This window comes from Cebidichthys violaceus, unplaced genomic scaffold (assembly GCF_023349555.1).
Source record: "Cebidichthys violaceus isolate CVI_PGR_0920_01 unplaced genomic scaffold, fCebVio1.0.p SCAF_29, whole genome shotgun sequence".
Lineage (NCBI taxonomy): Eukaryota > Metazoa > Chordata > Actinopteri > Perciformes > Stichaeidae > Cebidichthys > Cebidichthys violaceus.
This window is the reverse complement of record NW_027176472.1, coordinates 1,867,206-1,883,959: the sequence shown is the minus strand read 5'-3', so window position 1 is coordinate 1,883,959 and position 16,754 is coordinate 1,867,206. Positions and strand designations below refer to the sequence as shown.

At 43.0% G+C, this 16,754-nt stretch overlaps 1 protein-coding gene across 12 annotated transcripts in view; it reads left to right on the top strand.

Annotated features, from left to right (window-relative positions):
- Positions 1–16,754, top strand: part of ptprt (protein tyrosine phosphatase receptor type T) — a 204,831-nt gene that overhangs the window by 46,375 nt on the left and 141,702 nt on the right. For all 12 annotated transcript variants that reach the window (XM_068722019.1, XM_068722016.1, XM_068722018.1 and 9 more), the window contains exons 3-7: positions 3,390–3,550; positions 3,721–3,831; positions 4,910–4,991; positions 5,973–6,088; positions 6,881–7,055. In XM_068722019.1, coding sequence (XP_068578120.1) covers positions 3,390–3,550; positions 3,721–3,831; positions 4,910–4,991; positions 5,973–6,088; positions 6,881–7,055 — 645 coding nt within the window. The remainder of the gene's footprint in view (positions 1–3,389; positions 3,551–3,720; positions 3,832–4,909; positions 4,992–5,972; positions 6,089–6,880; positions 7,056–16,754) is intronic.

Below are 16,754 nucleotides of genomic sequence, written 5' to 3'. Positions count from 1 at the left end.
GAGAAAAGCCAACAGTGAACCAGCTTTTCTCTTTTCTGTCTCTCATGAATAGTTTATACGGCCTACAGCCTCAATACTCTGTAGTAGTAGTAACAGTGTGGTCACAGTATTAACAGTAGTAACAATAGTAACAGCTGTAATAGTATTTACAGTAGTAACAGTGATAACAATAGTAAGAGCTGTAACAGTAGTAACAGTAGTAACAATAGTAACAATAGTAACAATAGTAACAGTATTAACAGTATTAACAGTAGTAACAATAGTAACAGTAGTAACAGTAGTAACAATAGTAACAATAGTAACACTAGTAACAGTATTAACAGTAGTAACAGTAGTAACAATAGTAACAATAGTAACAGTATTAACAGTAGTAACAGTAGTAACAATAGTAACAGTATTAACAGTAGTAACAGTAGTAACAATAGTAACAGTAGTAACAATAGTAACAGCTGTAACAGTGGTAACAATAGTAACAGTAGTAACAATAGTAACAGTATTAACAGTAGTAACAGTGGTCACAATAGTAACAGTAACATTAACAGCTGTAACAGTGGTAACAATAGTAACAGCTGTAACAGTATTAACAGTAGTAACAATAGTAACAGTATTAACAGTAGTAACAATAGTAACAGCTGTAACAGTATTAACAGTAGTAACAATAGTAACAGTATTAACAGTAGTAACAGTGGTCACAATAGTAACAGTAACAGTAACAGCTGTAACAGTGGTAACAATAGTAACAGCTGTAACAGTATTAACAGTAGTAACAATAGTAACAGCTGTAACAGTATTAACAGTAGTAACAATAGTAACAGTATTAACAGTAGTAACAATAGTAACAGCTGTAACAGTATTAACAGTAGTAACAATAGTAACAGTATTAACAGTAGTAACAGTGGTCACAATAGTAACAGTAACAGTAACAGCAGTAACAGTAGTAACAATACTAACATGCTTTGTTCTCTTTTAGGAACATTAATCAATCTTTTTATATTTACAGATGAAACAAATTAATATTTTGCATTCAGATGAATTGGAAATGTTGCAAAATGTGTTTCACTAAATTGAAATGAAAACAAAATGTATTGCTTGGAATTCGTACAATCAATTCTCAAGTAACTCTTATAGATAATGACGAAGACATTCAAAGTATATGAAAACTAATTTTATTTTTATAATAGACCAAGAACTCTGTTGGAAACCTCACATGAATCATTTAAAATCCAAACTGTCTGCGTGGTAACACTCGTAGACGTGAAGCTGCTTTCACGTCAGTGACAGACTCACTGTTTGAACCCTGAACGAGATCAACACCACTGTGCGGCTCCACCTCAGCAGCTGGGGGTTAAATGCGTTGCTCAAAGGCACTTCAGCAGAGGCTTCTGCTGCCTTTTCATAAAGACGCCTTTGTAAAATAAAAGAACGTTCTCAACAGTATTTGTGAAAACAGCTGGTCTTGTGTGGCAGCGTGCGCTGGAATGAGTTGACCCACTTATTCTGATGTGTGTGTGTGTGTGTGTGTGTGTCTGTGTGTGTGTGTTGACATGGAAGACAGATTCATCAGGGTTTCTCACGTCAACAGATGTCTCCTCTCTGACCTCACAGCTGGGAAACAACGTGTGAAATGAGAGCTTGTTATCGCAAGTGAGACACTGTGAGCCACATTTCATTATATGGAAATGCCTCTCTTGTTGTGTGTGTGTGTGTGTGTGTGTGTGTGTGTGTGTGCGCTTCAATGCACCTGTTTGTCATCGTGCCATTGGTGTTTATGTGCGAATGTGTCTCTGTTTGTGTGTATGTTGTAACACGTCTGATCGCCCTGGAGACGGTCGTCATGGTGAGAAGAGTCTCTGGGTAACAAACTTCACACTTATCATCTTTATTCAACTCAACTTTATTTAAAAGGAGAATTTTAAACGAAACGATCCAGAGAGGGGAAGACGTGTCAACATGAGAGAGACAGGGACTCTGTTTAAATGAGTTATCATTGGACAGTGTGTGTGTGTGTGTGTGTGTGTGTGTGTGTGTGTGTGTGTGTGTGTGTGTGTGTGTGAGAGAGTGTGTGTTTCTATATTAATGAAACTGATTATTTTCTATAGCTCATTTTAAACTGTACAAAATAATCTGTTTCATTAATATAGAAACACACTATACACACACTACACACTATACACACACTACACACTATACACACACTACACACTTCTTTGTCATGTTAGTATTAAGGTCCGGTTAAGGTCACGATAAAGACATAAATGTCAACACATGTCCTCACAAGTACAGAAGTTTCCTCTTGAAAAGTCACTGCACTGCCCTTTAAAATCAAAATGTCACGACATCCAACAGTTAAACGCATCAGTCATTTCATGTTCAAATGATACAAATAGATTCACTCGTGTTTGCTTTATTCAAACTTACAGAATCTACAGCGCACACACACACACACACACACACACACACACACACACACACACAGTCACACCTGCTTGATTCAGTATCTCTCCCTGGATGATGGCAGTGGGCTGGATGGAGCCGGTCGACCCATTAAAGCTCCGTCCTGAGTCATAAAGCTTAGACTAAAACACACTTGGATCTCGAGTCCACGGAGAAGATGTGTTTTCTGTCGCGGTTCAGAACCCTCGGGGGGGTTTGATACACTGAGGCGCTGATATACAAATCCTGTAAATTAAACTGCTTCAGTTGTTTCTGCTCTTCTGAGGCGACAAATGTCAAAGATGGAGAGAAAACTTCTACCAACAAAGTCCACCTGAAACACATTGGACAGTTCAGTAACGAGGAGCAATGAGGGCGTGGTCTACAATACACAGACCAGTGGTGAACTCCGGTCCCTGTCCCTGTAGGGTCCTTCACGGTGGTGAACTGGTCTTATTCTGATCCTGGTCAAACTTCGGTCCCTGTCCCAATAGGGTCCTTCATGGTGGTGAACACGTCTTGTTCTGATCCTGGTCTATCTCCGGTCCCTGTCCCAGTAGGGTCCTTCATGGTGGTGAACTGGTCTTATTCTGATCCTGGTCTGACTCCGGTCCCTGTCCCCGTAGGGTCCTTCATGGTGGTGAACTGGTCTTATTCTGATCCTGGTCTGACTCCGGTCCCTGTCCCAGTAGGGTCCTTCATGGTGGTGAACTGGTCTTATTCTGATCCTGGTCTAACTCCGGTCCCTGTCCCCGTAGGGTCCTTCATGGTGGTGAACTGGTCTTATTCTGATCCTGGTCTGACTCCGGTCCCTGTCCCAGTAGGGTCCTTCATGGTGGTGAACTGGTCTTATTCTGATCCTGGTCTAACTCCGGTCCCTGTCCCCGTAGGGTCCTTCATGGTGGTGAACTGGTCTTATTCTGATCCTGGTCTAACTCCGGTCTCTGTCCCCGTAGGGTCCTTCATGGTGGTGAACTCGTCGGGCCGGGCCTCGGGTCAGAAGGCTCACCTCTACATGCCGACCCTGAAGGAGAACGACACCCACTGCATCGACTTCCTGTACTCGCTGTCCAGCCGGGACGGAGCGAGCCCCGGTACCCTCAACGTCTACATCAAGGTGTGTGTGTGTGTGTGTGTGTGTGTGTGTGTGTGTGTGTGTGTTCTAAAGACGCTGCTGAACGGTGTATAAATCATCAGTAATGACGATGAATCCACTAATCAGACATTAAAGTAAAGTTCTCTCCAGATGTTATTCATATCTTTCTCATACTTCCTGTGTGGCGGCAGGTGAACGGAGGCGCTCAGGGAAACCCCGTCTGGAACGCCTCCGATACGGTTACTGAAGGCTGGGTGAAGGCCGAGCTGGCTATCTCTACATTCTGGCCCAACTCCTACCAGGTAACACACACACACACACACACACACACACACACACACTGTACTGTAACACGTATTATTTTATCATAGTTATGAGATGAATCCATGTTTTTTTTCAGTATTTACACTAATAATTAAAACAAACCAACTTATTTTTATTCACAGGATAAAACACATTTCACATATTTCCAATGTGAGTTTTTGTCAACAGTCTGAACTGTAACATGATTTTTAATCATTGGACAAATTGCTGACAAAACGTGAGATAAAAACAAACATGGAGGACAGTGAGTGAAGCAGCCAGAAAGCTCACAGATGAGATGCAGTGAACTGATTATCAGAGTAATGTGATTATAGTCATGTGATGAAATATGATCACATATATTCTACTAATGAAAACACATCGAGAGAGAAGCTCAAGCTTCTCCTGTAGCGTCTACGAACATGAAGGCTTTAATATTCAAACTGAGTCCAGCTTCTGCTGTTGAGCATCCACTGTGTGTGTGTGTGTGTGTGTGTGTGTGTGTGTGTGTGTGTGGGTGGGTGGGTCAGGGTCAGGAGTGCATGGCCTCTTCACTGCCTGTCACTCTGAGTGTGTGTAAAGAAAATGTATAAAATAAAACAGAAACCAAAGAGTGATATGTGACCGAGGAGACGAGGAGACGAGGAAAGAGACAAAACAACAATTATAAAGAAGGAAATGAGAAGAACGGAGAGAGGAAGAAGAGAGGAAACGATGTAGAAGGAGAGGACAGGAGAGGGAGGAGGAGGAGGAGCAGCATATGTGGTTGGCATAAGGATGAAGACAGAAGGATGAAGAGAGCGAGAGCTGCTGACTGTCACTGGATGAATCCCTCTGGGGTTTCCCTACGAGCTTCACAGGGGCGTCAACATGTTGTGATGTTACTTTCAGAGAGACTCAACCTGATTCTGTTCTTCTGTGTCCCTCCCTCACTTGCTTCCTTCCTCCCTCCCTACCTTCCTTCCTACCTCCCTCCCTTGCTTCCTTCCTCCCTTCCTTCCTTCCTTCCTCCCTCCCTTCCTTCCTTCCTCCCTTCCTTCCTTCCTTCCTCCCTTCCTTGCTTCCTTCCTCTCTAAGGTAATATTCGAAGCCGTTTCAGTTCAAGGTCATCCGGGTTTCATCGCCGTCGACGACATTCGAGTTCTGGCTCACCCGTGTCGTAAGTCCACACACACACACACACACACACACACACACACACACACACACACACACACACAGGCTGTGTGAAGGACAGATTGTGTGAGGCCTGCAGACAGAGTGCAGAGAGCCAGGATGAAGAAGAGTCTTCATCACTCCAGTGTGTGTGTGTGTGTGTGTGAATGTGTGTGTGAATGTGTGTGTGTGTCCTACTTACCTCTCCGCTCACATTCTCTCCGTCTGTCCTCATTAGAACATCAAGTCTTCCTTCACTTCTTTAAACACGTCTCAGATTCTCCATCTGCTTCTTCTCATGTCTCCTTCAACACTTTGTAAACGTCTTCTTCTCTTGTCTTCTCTTCGTGTTTCTGTATTTCCATCAGTCTATTCTCTTGTTTTTACTGTTCTCTGATCAGCTGACACTGAACAACCAGCTCATCTGTGCCAGTAATCAGATTACTCAAAGTGAGAGTGGAGGTCTTCACAGTCAGAGTATAAAACACTAATCTGAGATCATGTTTAGAGACAAGGAGGAAGAAGAAGAATGTATCTATAAGCTCCTGAGGTTTGTAACGACGTGACCGTGAGCGTCAGAGGGAGTTAGCATGAGGAAAGATGGACACCTTCTCCGTTAGACTTCTGTCTGTCAGAAGGAACTGGATCCCTGTTGTGGGTTTGAGGGTTTGAGGGTTTGAGGGTCAGCGTGGGTCCACCATGTCTTTAGTGACAACATGGACTCCTTCAGAGCTTGAAGACAAGATGAATATTAGCTCAGGAAACTTGAAGACCTTTTCACACGGAAAAGAAAGTTGTGTTTTCGTGCACATAAATCACAATGAGAGCATAAGAAAAGCTGCAGTCTGCAGATTTAAAGGTCGTAGTTCTAAATCAGATATCGTCCCGACAACATTGGTTCACATAAAAGCTACATTTTAATCTGCTATATTTGTATATACAGACCATTGCATGTGAATGTTAACGAGTGCTCTCTGTGCCACAGGTAAAGCGCCTCACTTCCTGCGTCTGCAGAACGTGGAGGTCAACGTGGGTCAGAACGCTACGTTTCAGTGCACCGCCGGAGGGAAGTGGTCTCAGCACGACAAACTGTGGCTGCAGGTCAGTTCTCCTTATCAGCACACGAGGAAATATTCTTAAAATACTGTGATTACTGACAATAACGCTGACAATATGAAGAATATAAAGCTGACTGGAATGTAAGGGGAAGTAGTAATAATCGTGATTTTACATTTAACAAATGCACTTATAATTTTTTTATAACATTTTATTTGACAAATAAAATGAAAATAAAAAATGAAAGCACACCGTGTCGAACATCCCCAGCTTCCCCGCTCTATTTCAGAACTGATTAAAAGCCCCTGTTCTGATCTGCACCGATGACTCCATCTCTGTACGAGTGTGTGTGTGTGTGTGTGTGTGTGTGTGTGTGTGTGTGTGTGTGTGCGTGTGTGTGTGTGTGTGCGTGTGTGTGTGCATCCAGGCATAAACACTCAATCTAGTTTACATGTGCTCTGGCAGCATGTTCTCCGAGCACAGAGAGCTGCAGCGTTCAGTAATAAGATCGGTGACCCTGCTGTCTGCTGGTCTGTTGGGGGAAACATGTTCCTTTAAATTGGTAGAAAATACCACAGAAGAAGAAGAAGATTGGATATGGAGACGTGGGGATCGTATGCATAGCAGTGTGTTTAGTTCAGTCGATGTGGGCTCATGACAGCGATGTGATTTTAAACGTGTGAACTGATGAAAACCTGAAATCCTCTAGACCTTTTGTCTCTAATGATCAGATCACCGTGGACCAACATTAAAGTCTTTGTGAACGTTCCTTAAGCACCTGCAGCTCTGAAAATAACTAATGCCTGACGGTCTGGTCTTTTTTTTCCCATCATGCAGCAGTGGAACGGCAGAGACACGGCGCTGATGGTGACCCGGGTGGTGAACCACCGGCGTTTCTCTGCCACCGTCAGCGTCGGCGACACGTCGCAGCGCAGCACCAGCCGGTACCGCTGCGTCATCCGGTCAGACGGAGGGTCGGGGGTGTCCAACTACGCCGACCTCATCGTTAAAGGTTTGTTCTGCTCTTCATCGTCTTCATGTTCCTCCACACCTCAGTGAGGAGGAGGAGGAGGAGGAGGAGGAGGAGGAGGAGGAGGAGGAGAACCACAGCCAGAGAGCCGGAGTGCTTGTGATGAATTTAAATGAGTGAAAGAAGAGCGGCGCTTGACACATCTGATCAGTGCTGATGCAGTAAAGTGGGACAACTTCTTTCATGGGGAGAAAGTGAGAAACAAGTGTGTGTGTGTTTGTGTGTGTGTGTGTGTGTGTGTGTGTGTGTGTGTGTGTGTGTGTGTGGTTGGCTGCTGCTCATTAGTGCTGTGAGAATGCTGAGGACAGAATACTGAACAGACTTCAGATCAGTGACTAGAACTCCCAATGAGCCTCCTTTCTCTCTCTTTCTGTGTCATGTTCTCGTCTTTTTCTCTCAGCGTTTGGGATCGATTTGTTCATTTAAAAGAAATCAAAACATTCTGTTAAACTCAAAGAATATTTTAGAGGTTCCTGCGAGTTCAGCAGTAGTTCAGCAGGTCTACGGGGATCTTTTTCCTCCTATACCTCTTAAACCCTTTGGCTGTACACTGTTTTAGTTTCCATGTGTTCTAAAGACCTTCTAAAGACATTCTAAAGTCGTTCTAAAGACGTTCTAAAGACGTTTTAAAGACCTTCTAAAGACCTTCTAAAGTCATTCTAAAGATCTTATAAATACCTTCTAAAGACGTTTTAAAGACCTTCTAAAGACGTTCTAAATATCTTCTAAAGACCTTCTAAAGACGTTCTAAATACCTTCTAAAGACCTTCTAAAGACATTCTAAATACCTTCTAAAGACGTTCTAAAGACGTTCTAAAGACTCCTTGTTTTTTATTCTTGTGGATGCTATCACTAAGATGCTGCTCTGATGGTCCTTTAATGTTTGACTGAACTTGGACTACATGCTGATTCCTCCATAAACTAAGGCTGTTGATTGAAAGCACATGAGTTATTTATATAAAACTTGTATTAACAATTTTATTAATAGGGTCATATTTATACAAAAATAAGATAAATATATGTAGATTTATGGCAAAAACCCATAGCAGCCAGAATGGAACGATAGATCAAATCATCAAATGTTCGACAGCCCCGGAATAGTTAAACTTCAGTAAACAACGTTTTAATGCTTTTCAGTTACCACCAACTCTCTGGAGAAGAACATATGTTACTTAGACACCAACAAAGCGACCATGGGTGTAATAACTATCACTGCTGCGTAGTTCATGTCGTTCACTGTATCCAGCAGGTCACACGTTGGCTGGTTTACTAAAGCGGTATGAACCCAAAATGAACAGATTCAGCTGTGTTCATCGCAATGAACGGATTAAACAGGTGCAGAAAGAACTACATGATGATACTGATGTGTACAAAGTCTGGATTTTAAGCTTCGTCAGGTTTGCCAGCAAGATGACGAGCAAACAACTTAAAAATGTTGTTTTTTTAATGGAGTTTGGATCGATTGGCGCTAAGCTATGCTAACATTGTAGCTGCTCCGTCAACACTCAGAATGACATCACCGAAACACTACAGCACACACACACACACATCACCTCCTCGCTATGCTAGCCAGTTAGCACCTCCTGCTACAGTCTTTGTATTCGTGCATGTTTTCACACAGCAGATGTTTTTTTATCGTCTTGTGTCCTTTTAACACAGAAGATAACCCAGCAGAAAGCATGGAGGTCTTTGTAGGAGTCCTTGAGATGTGAGCTGACTTCATGCTTCGTTGCCACAAATTCTCTTTTTAGCAACAGTCTGTGTTGAACCTCCAAACACCTTTATTGATCCCTTTGGGAAGTGATCAGAGGCAGAAAGTCTAACATGACCACTTTGTGACCCTTCTTCATATTGTTCATATAACAATAAAAGCTTACAGTGAGGTTTGAATTGCATGTCTGAGATACAAAACACCGTATTCATTTTCTATTAAACATTAACATATCTCATTAATACATCTTTATCTGGTGCAGTGAGGACTGAGCCGTTTGTTGTTAATGGAATTTAAATTACTTTTCTGAAACACATTTAGATGAATAGGGCACTCCGGCCAGAATTATGTTCTTAATGCATATTTGGTATGAATTATGCTGTTAACCTTATTTGGTGTGAAGGATGTTTTAATCTTGAGGGAGACTGTGTGTGTGTGTGTGTGTGTGTGTGTGTGTGTGTAAGTGTGTGTGTGTGTGTGCTGTTTTGATTAGATGATAGTCCAGGGACTGAAACTGTCGTTACCATCTGTTAGCAGAACACACACTGCACTCCTGAGAATGTCCAAATGTGTGTGTGTGTGTGTGTGTGTGTGTGTGTGTGTGTGTGTGTGTGTGTGTGTGTGTGTGTGTGTGGACCTCATAGTAAAGGACATATCACAACATTTTCAACCCTCAGTGAGAATGTGCAAGCATTGTATTGTGTTATTATTATTATTATTATTATTATAATATTGTTTTATTGTAAAATAATTGTATCAATATGTGTCAAACCTTTGATTTGATAGTCATCCTGCTACTTCCTCACATCTGCATGCCAACACACCAGATGTTGAAGTGATCCATAGTACCTCCTAGAGACCATCTCAGAGCTGGTTCATAGGACTCTCTCAGAGGTCTCTGGTATCTCCTAAAGACCATCTCAGAGCTGGTTCATAGGACTGCCTCACAGGTCTCTGGTACCTCCTAGAGACCATCTCAGAGCTGGTTCATAGGACTCACTCAGAGGTCCCTGGTACCTCCTAGAGACCATCTCAGAGCTGGTTCATAGGACTCTCTCAGAGGTCTCTGGTACCTCCTAGAGACCATCTCAGAGCTGGTTCTGTGTTAGTGTGAGTAGTTCTGCTGTATCTTCTCTTGTGAAGACCTTTGTCACTGGTCCATGATGTTGTTCATGTATTTTACACTATATGTATTATCTGTATCCTCTCACCTTCTCCTCTATCTGTGTGAGAGCTCAGGTGCTGTCAGCCATGCGTTGTGTCAGGGGAGTGACCCTAACACACCTCCCTGAAGCCCTCTGTGTGTGTGTGTGTGTGTGTGTGTGTGTGTGTGTGTGTGTGTGTGCAGTGTGTGTGTGTGTTTTAAATGTGTGTATGTGTGTTATTGTCCTTGATTTGAATGGATGTATTTCTGAGCTTTCTATTCATTCATGTGTGGTGGGATCATCTGTGTAAAGCTTAATTTGTCTGTGTGTGTGTGTGTGTGTGTGTGTGTGTGTGTGTGTGTGAGAGTGCCTTCTTACTTGTGTTTTCATGTGTGAGGCGATTGTGTGTCCAAATGAATGGGTGTGTGTATTTGTGTGTTCTCGCGGGCTGCTAAGTGAAACCGGGTTAATTAGTGTGTTGTTCAGCCAGGTGTGACCAGAGGAATGTGTGTGTGTGTGTGTGTGTGTGTGTGTGTGTGTGTGTGTGTGTGTGTGTGTGTGTGTGTGTGTGTGTGTGTGTGTGTGTGTGTGTGTGTCGCTCATGGGCTCATGCATGCTAATCTGTGACACTGTTGGCCAGCTGAACAGATTTTGTCTCTGTTGCTCACTAAATGGAAAAAAGAGAGTCGAATATAAATATTATGAATCAAACCTTCAGAGTTCTTAAAGATCATCAACATGTTGAAAAGGAACGAATGTTTTTATACTATAATTCTTAGCTTTAAGCCACAACATTATATTTAATCTTACTCTATACACAAACTAATCCTTTGGCCCGTTCTATTTAAATCATTCATATTATTACAATTGAAACAACAAACTCAAAGAATTAGAAAATACAGCAGCTTTGACAGTATTTCATAACAGCAAATTAAAGATATCCGAGCACAACTAAGAAGTCGGAACGCTATGATCATGAAACGGTGTTTTTAGATGTTCAGTCCTTCATAATAAACCCTGAAGAGAAACTTAATAAAGTCATATAATAAGAGGTAAAGTGGCTCCTGATGGGACCTCGGTAGCGTTTCTGTCATATTGCTGATCAACAGACGACTTATCGGAGTAAAAGTGACATTTCAGACAAACACAAATAAAAGCCATGATGAAAGATTATCTCAACTCGAGCGTTTTCGTTGTTTTAAATTATATCTTTGAGTTCTGCACGAACAAAACAAAAAACAAAGAAGAATGAAATCAGTTTACTGAACGTTGACGTGAGAAAAGTCACGTTCCATCCAGAGAGACTTCACACCTCCGCTCACACGTTTCCTCACATCCTCGTGTTCACACCTCCTCCTCGCTTCTCACCTCCCCTCATTTAATACTGTATCAGGAAAACACACAGCAACAGCGGCACACGCCCTCCCTCCTTCACTCCCTCCTTCACTCCCTCCCTCCCTCCTCACCTTAAAGAGGAAACATCACTTCACTGGAATAATTGGGGAGAGAGACGATTCAGATTTATGTTTGTGGAGGACGGAGAGAACGAAAAGAGGAGTTTAAAAAGTTACTGTGAAAAGAGGCTGAGTCAGAAAATGAACCAGTGACATTTGTAATAACACACACACACACACACACACACACACACACACACACACACACACACACACACACAGATGTTCTCATTTGTATGCTTCTTGTAGAACAGATGCAGTAGAAGCCGCAGGACAACAAGGTCTCAACCATTGCCCCTGCTGTGCTTTAGTGTGTGTGTGTGTGTGTGTGTGTGTGTGTGTGTGTGTGTGTGTGTGTGTGTGTGTGTGTGTGTGTGTTCTGTCTGTCAGAGATAAGACTCAGTGGGGCGTAGCAGAGATCCAGGAGAGCCACTGTCAGCCAGTCTGCTGTGGACACCATGCAGTATATATGTGTGTTAGTGTGTGTGTGTGTGTGTGTGTGTGTGTGTGTGTGTGTGTGTGTGTGTGTGTGTGACACAGTTCCTCTTGAATACTGCTGGATCTTGTGAAGTCTCTCTGTTTGGTCATAAAGCTGATTGTAGTCCAAGAATTAGACCCAGAAGTGCCACCACATTGTTTGTGTGTGTGTGTATGTGTGTGTGTGTGTGTGTGTGTGTGTGTGTGTGTGTGTCTTGAAGTACTGTGAGATTCTCTGGTACTCTGAACTATAAATAGTAAGTTAGTGAGAGCAGAACATCTGTGAAGAAGAGAAACTTATGGAATTATTAACACGAAGCATTACGACGAGTTCACATGTCGACTCCAACGATGAAACAGGAAGTCAATCCCTCCAATAAACGCATCCATATGACTCCTCAACAGTCCAGACCAGGACTCTAGACCAGAACTGTGGACCAGATCTCCAGACCAGAACTGAAGACCAGAACTCCAGAAAAGAAGTGTAGACCAGAACTGTAGACCAGAACTCCAGACCAGAACTGTAGACAGAACTCCAGACCAGAATTGTAGATCAGAACTCCAGACCAGAACTCCAGACCAGAACTGTAGACCAGAACTGTAGACCAGAACTCCAGACCAGAACTCTAGACCAGAACTCCAGACCAGAACTCCAGACCAAAACTCCAGACCAGACCTCTAGACTAGAACTGTAGACTAGAACCAGACCAGATCTCCAGACCAGAACTGTAGACCAGAACCAGACCAGAACTGTAGACCAGAACTGTAGTCCAGATCTCTCCAACTCCTAACGGAGTGGTTTGCTGCCTGAAGCTGAACGTTCTGTCCTTCCTGTTTCCATCTGGAGCCACCAGCTGTTGAGGTCCTGGTCATGTCACTGTTTCTGTGACGTGTAGGAGTGTGATGTACTCTGTCATCGTTCTGGGAGAATTACTGTTGTGGAAAACATTCATATTCTGAATTTGTGAAGAAAAGAGGGGGAAAAAAGGAGGAAGTGTTGAACAGCCTTTTAGTGAAATATGAAAGTAAAGGTCTGTCTCAGATATGAAACCATAATAAATGTTATTTCTGGTTTCATCTGCTTCTTAGGTCAGTAAAGGTCCTTTAGAAATCAATGAACTGTATTATTCTTTCAGGGAAACAGAACTCAAACTTAACAAAGAAAAGACTACCACCAGTTTCACTCCTGTAACTCGGTCTGACATTCCTTCAAAGTAAAACGTGGCTCATGCCGGTCCCAGTGGGTTGAAGTGAAGGTGATTGGCTGAGACACACTCTGCTTCACTAATGAAGGAAAAAGATAGATGACAACAAATATGAAATGCACACAAGAGGAGACAAATCAATAAAAGATAGATTTATGATACTTTCATGTATTTTTTACGAGGATTTTATTTGAGACGTTCATCTGCCTCCATGGGCCAGTGTGTGTGTGTGTGTGTGTGTGTGTGTGTGTGTGTGTGTGTGTGTGTGTGTGTGTGCGTGTGTGTGTGTGTGTGTGTGTGTGTACACCCGACCTGGCTCTTGAACCAGGTCCTTAGGGCTCGCCTTAGGGGATGTGTGTGTCTGTCTGCACTGGCCAGTTTGTCATGTCGTTGGTATTCCACGTCCATTGCTCTTTCATGTGCATCACCCTGTGTGTGTCTGTGTGTGTGTGTGTGTGTGTGTGTGTGTGTGTGTGTGTGTCGGTGTCGGTGTCAGAGAAAGTGGACACTTCACACAGAATCTGTGAGGAGCAACATAAGTAATGTATGAACAGGTGTGGTGAGCGGAGGACTGGAGGGTTAGTGAGAAGAAGCAAAGAAGAAGCTTCGTGTTGGAAGACGTGGAATCAGAAAACAGAGAAGAAAGGAACCAGAGCAGCTGGAAAGAGAAGCCGACAGCTGTAATCCCGTCAGAACGTTCCCGACATCTCAATGAGATAATTCTCTCCTCATTAAAACACTATAGAGGAGAATATGTGTGACACTAAGAAGACAAACGTCTTTCCTCCTGTCACTCAAGTCTAACGTCTCCTTCAGGGACTCTTTGACAGAGCTGATTGGTTTAGAGACACAATCTCACACGTTGAGGGAAATAAGCTTAAAACCAAAGGACTCTTCGTTTGGTTACTGTGAATCATGAGGTTCATATTTTCCTTTTTGACAGTTTTAATAATCATCATCAGCTGAATTAAACATCTGTGTTCAGATGGACAGACGGACAGACGGACAGGGACATGAAGGCGAGGACGACATAAGCTCTTTATAAGATGCGTTGCAGCTGTATCTTTGCGGCTGTATCTTTGCGGCTGTGTCTTTGCGGCTGTGTCTTTGCGGCTGTGTCTTTGCGGCTGTATCTTTGCGGCTGTGTCTTTGCGGCTGTGTCTTTGCGGCTGTGTCTTTGCGGCTGTATCTTTGCGGCTGTGTCTTTGCGGCTGTGTCTTTGCGGCTGTGTCTTTGCGGCTGTATCTTTGCGGCTGTATCTTTGCGGCTGTGTCTTTGCGGCTGTGTCTTTGCGGCTGTGTCTTTGCGGCTGTATCTTTGCAGCTGTATCTTTGCGGCTGTATCTTTGCAGCTGTATCTTTGCAGCTCTATGTTTGCAGCTGTATCTTTGTGGCTGTATCTTTGCTGCTGTATCTTTGCTGCTGTATCTTTGTGGCTGTATCTTTGTAGCTGCATCTTTTAAATCTTGATCTTTTTTGAATCAGTTAGTTTAACAACAGAGACACATTTTGTCAAATGAAACCTCACAATGACAAAGAGTTGTTTTTGAGGAAGCAAAGGCTCATGGGAGTCAGGACGAAGGGAAGTTTCTTTGTACAACTGCAGATTAAGTGTGTGTGTGTGTGTGTGTGTGTTTAGTGTGTTTAGTGTGTTTTCTGTGTGTGCTTTCTTAGTTTTCTGTGTTTAGTGTGTGTTTAGTTTGTGTGCTTTTGTTCTTCTGGTCCTGTGCTGTGGACTGTGTTTGTGTGTAAAGAGGCAGCACATGTCTGGAAGAGTGTGTAATCACATCTCATTTCCCATGATCCTCTGCTCTCCCTCGAGTACCCCCCCCCCCCCCCCCCTTTCACTCTCAGCTTTCTTTTCCTCTTTCCTTTTTAATTCTTCCCTCTCTCCAATCATATGATACATGAAGCTGTGAGGCTTTTGACTAAAGTATTCTTTGTGACCAGCACTGAGTGTGTGTGTGTGTGTGTGTGTGTGTGTGTGTGTGTGTGTGTGTGTGTGTGTGTGTGTGTGTGTGTGTGTGTGCTGAATTCATTATAACAAGTAATGGGCTTGAGGGAGTGTGTTACTCCCAGGTGTATGCACACACACACACACACACACACACACACACACACACACACACACACACACACACACAGTCAATCCTCAGGACTTGGAGGAATGTGTTCTTATAAAAGTCAGAAGCAGTTCAGAGTAAAGAGCACTGAAGAGTAAGAGGAAGGAAGGGAGGAAGGGAGTTAGGGAGTAATATAGTGTTGAGGAGGACTCTGACTCTACAGCTTCATTAAAACGTGTTTTTGATTTTTCAAACTCGTCTTTGGGCTGCTTGTTGAACTCAAACAGTTTATGGATCAACAACCATCATGGAATTATTCAAAAGCACAACTTTCGTCGTCTCTCCGTGGTCATAATGAGCGATAATAATATATTGTGTTCATGAAGAGTTCAGCTCCATTATCGGGAGCTTCTGTTGATTGTTAGCAGGAAGATGATTTAGTAACTTTGCAGTGTTTTCACTAAAAGTAAAGGTTAGAAGTGACACATTCTCTTTCAAAACAGCGCCGTCATTTACATAATTATGGTGCTTTTTCACAGACGGACTCGGTTCCGCAGCCCATTGGTTGACTTCATGACAACACTTTGAATACTGGATGTATTAAACTACAAATACTCAATGATGAACTTTGGGACCTGATTTATTTTAGCAAAACAGATGTACGGCAATTTGCAATAAAAGTAAATAAATATGAATTTGTTGCACTCAAACGCGGCATGAGGTGGTTATTAATACACCTGATGAGCTGTGTGTGTGTGTGTGTGTGTGTGTGTGTGTGTGTGTGTGTGTGTGTGTGTGTGTGTGAGTGTGAGAGCATTTACTGATAAAACAACAACATTAATGAACGAGTGTGTGAAGAGGAAAAGAAACGTGTGTGTTTCCATCTTTAGACAAGTTTCAGACAAAAACAAGTTGATGAATCAGAATGTATTCTGTTTAAGTGACATTAGAACAGAATAATAGAAGAGTGAGAGGAAGAGTGTGAGGAAGAGTGAGAGGAAGAGTGTGAAGAAGAGTGTGAGGAAGACTGTGAGGAAGAGTGAGAGGAAGAGTGTGAGGAAGAGTGAGAGGAAGAGTGTGAAGAAGAGTGTGAGGAAAAGTGAGAGGAAGAGTGTGAGGAAGAGTGTGAGGAAGAGTGAGAGGAAGAGGGTGAGGAAGAGTGAGAGGAAGAGGGTGAGGAAGAGTGAGAGGAAGAGTGAGAGGAAGAGTGTGAGGAAGAGTGAGAGGAAGAGGGTGAGGAAGAGTGAGAGGAAGAGTGAGAGGAAGAGTGTGAGGAAGAGTGAGAGGAAGAGGGTGAGGAAGAGTGAGAGGAAGAGGGTGAGGAAGAGTGTGAGGAAGAGGAAGAGGGTGAGGAAGAGTGAGAGGAAGAGTGTGAGGAAGAGTGAGAGGAAGAGGGAGAGGAAGATGGTGAGGAAGAGTGTGAGGAAGAGTGAGAGGAAGAGTGAGAGGAAGAGTGAGAGGAAGAGTGAGAGGAAGAGGGTGAGGAAGAGTAAGAGGAAGAGTGTGAGGAAGAGTGAATGTGTGTTTGTGTTTATTGTAGTGTGTGTGTGTGTGTGTGTGTGTGTGTGTGTGTGTGTGTGTGTGTGTGTGTGTGTGTGTTAGCCTCCAGTTTCAAATGTGTGTATGT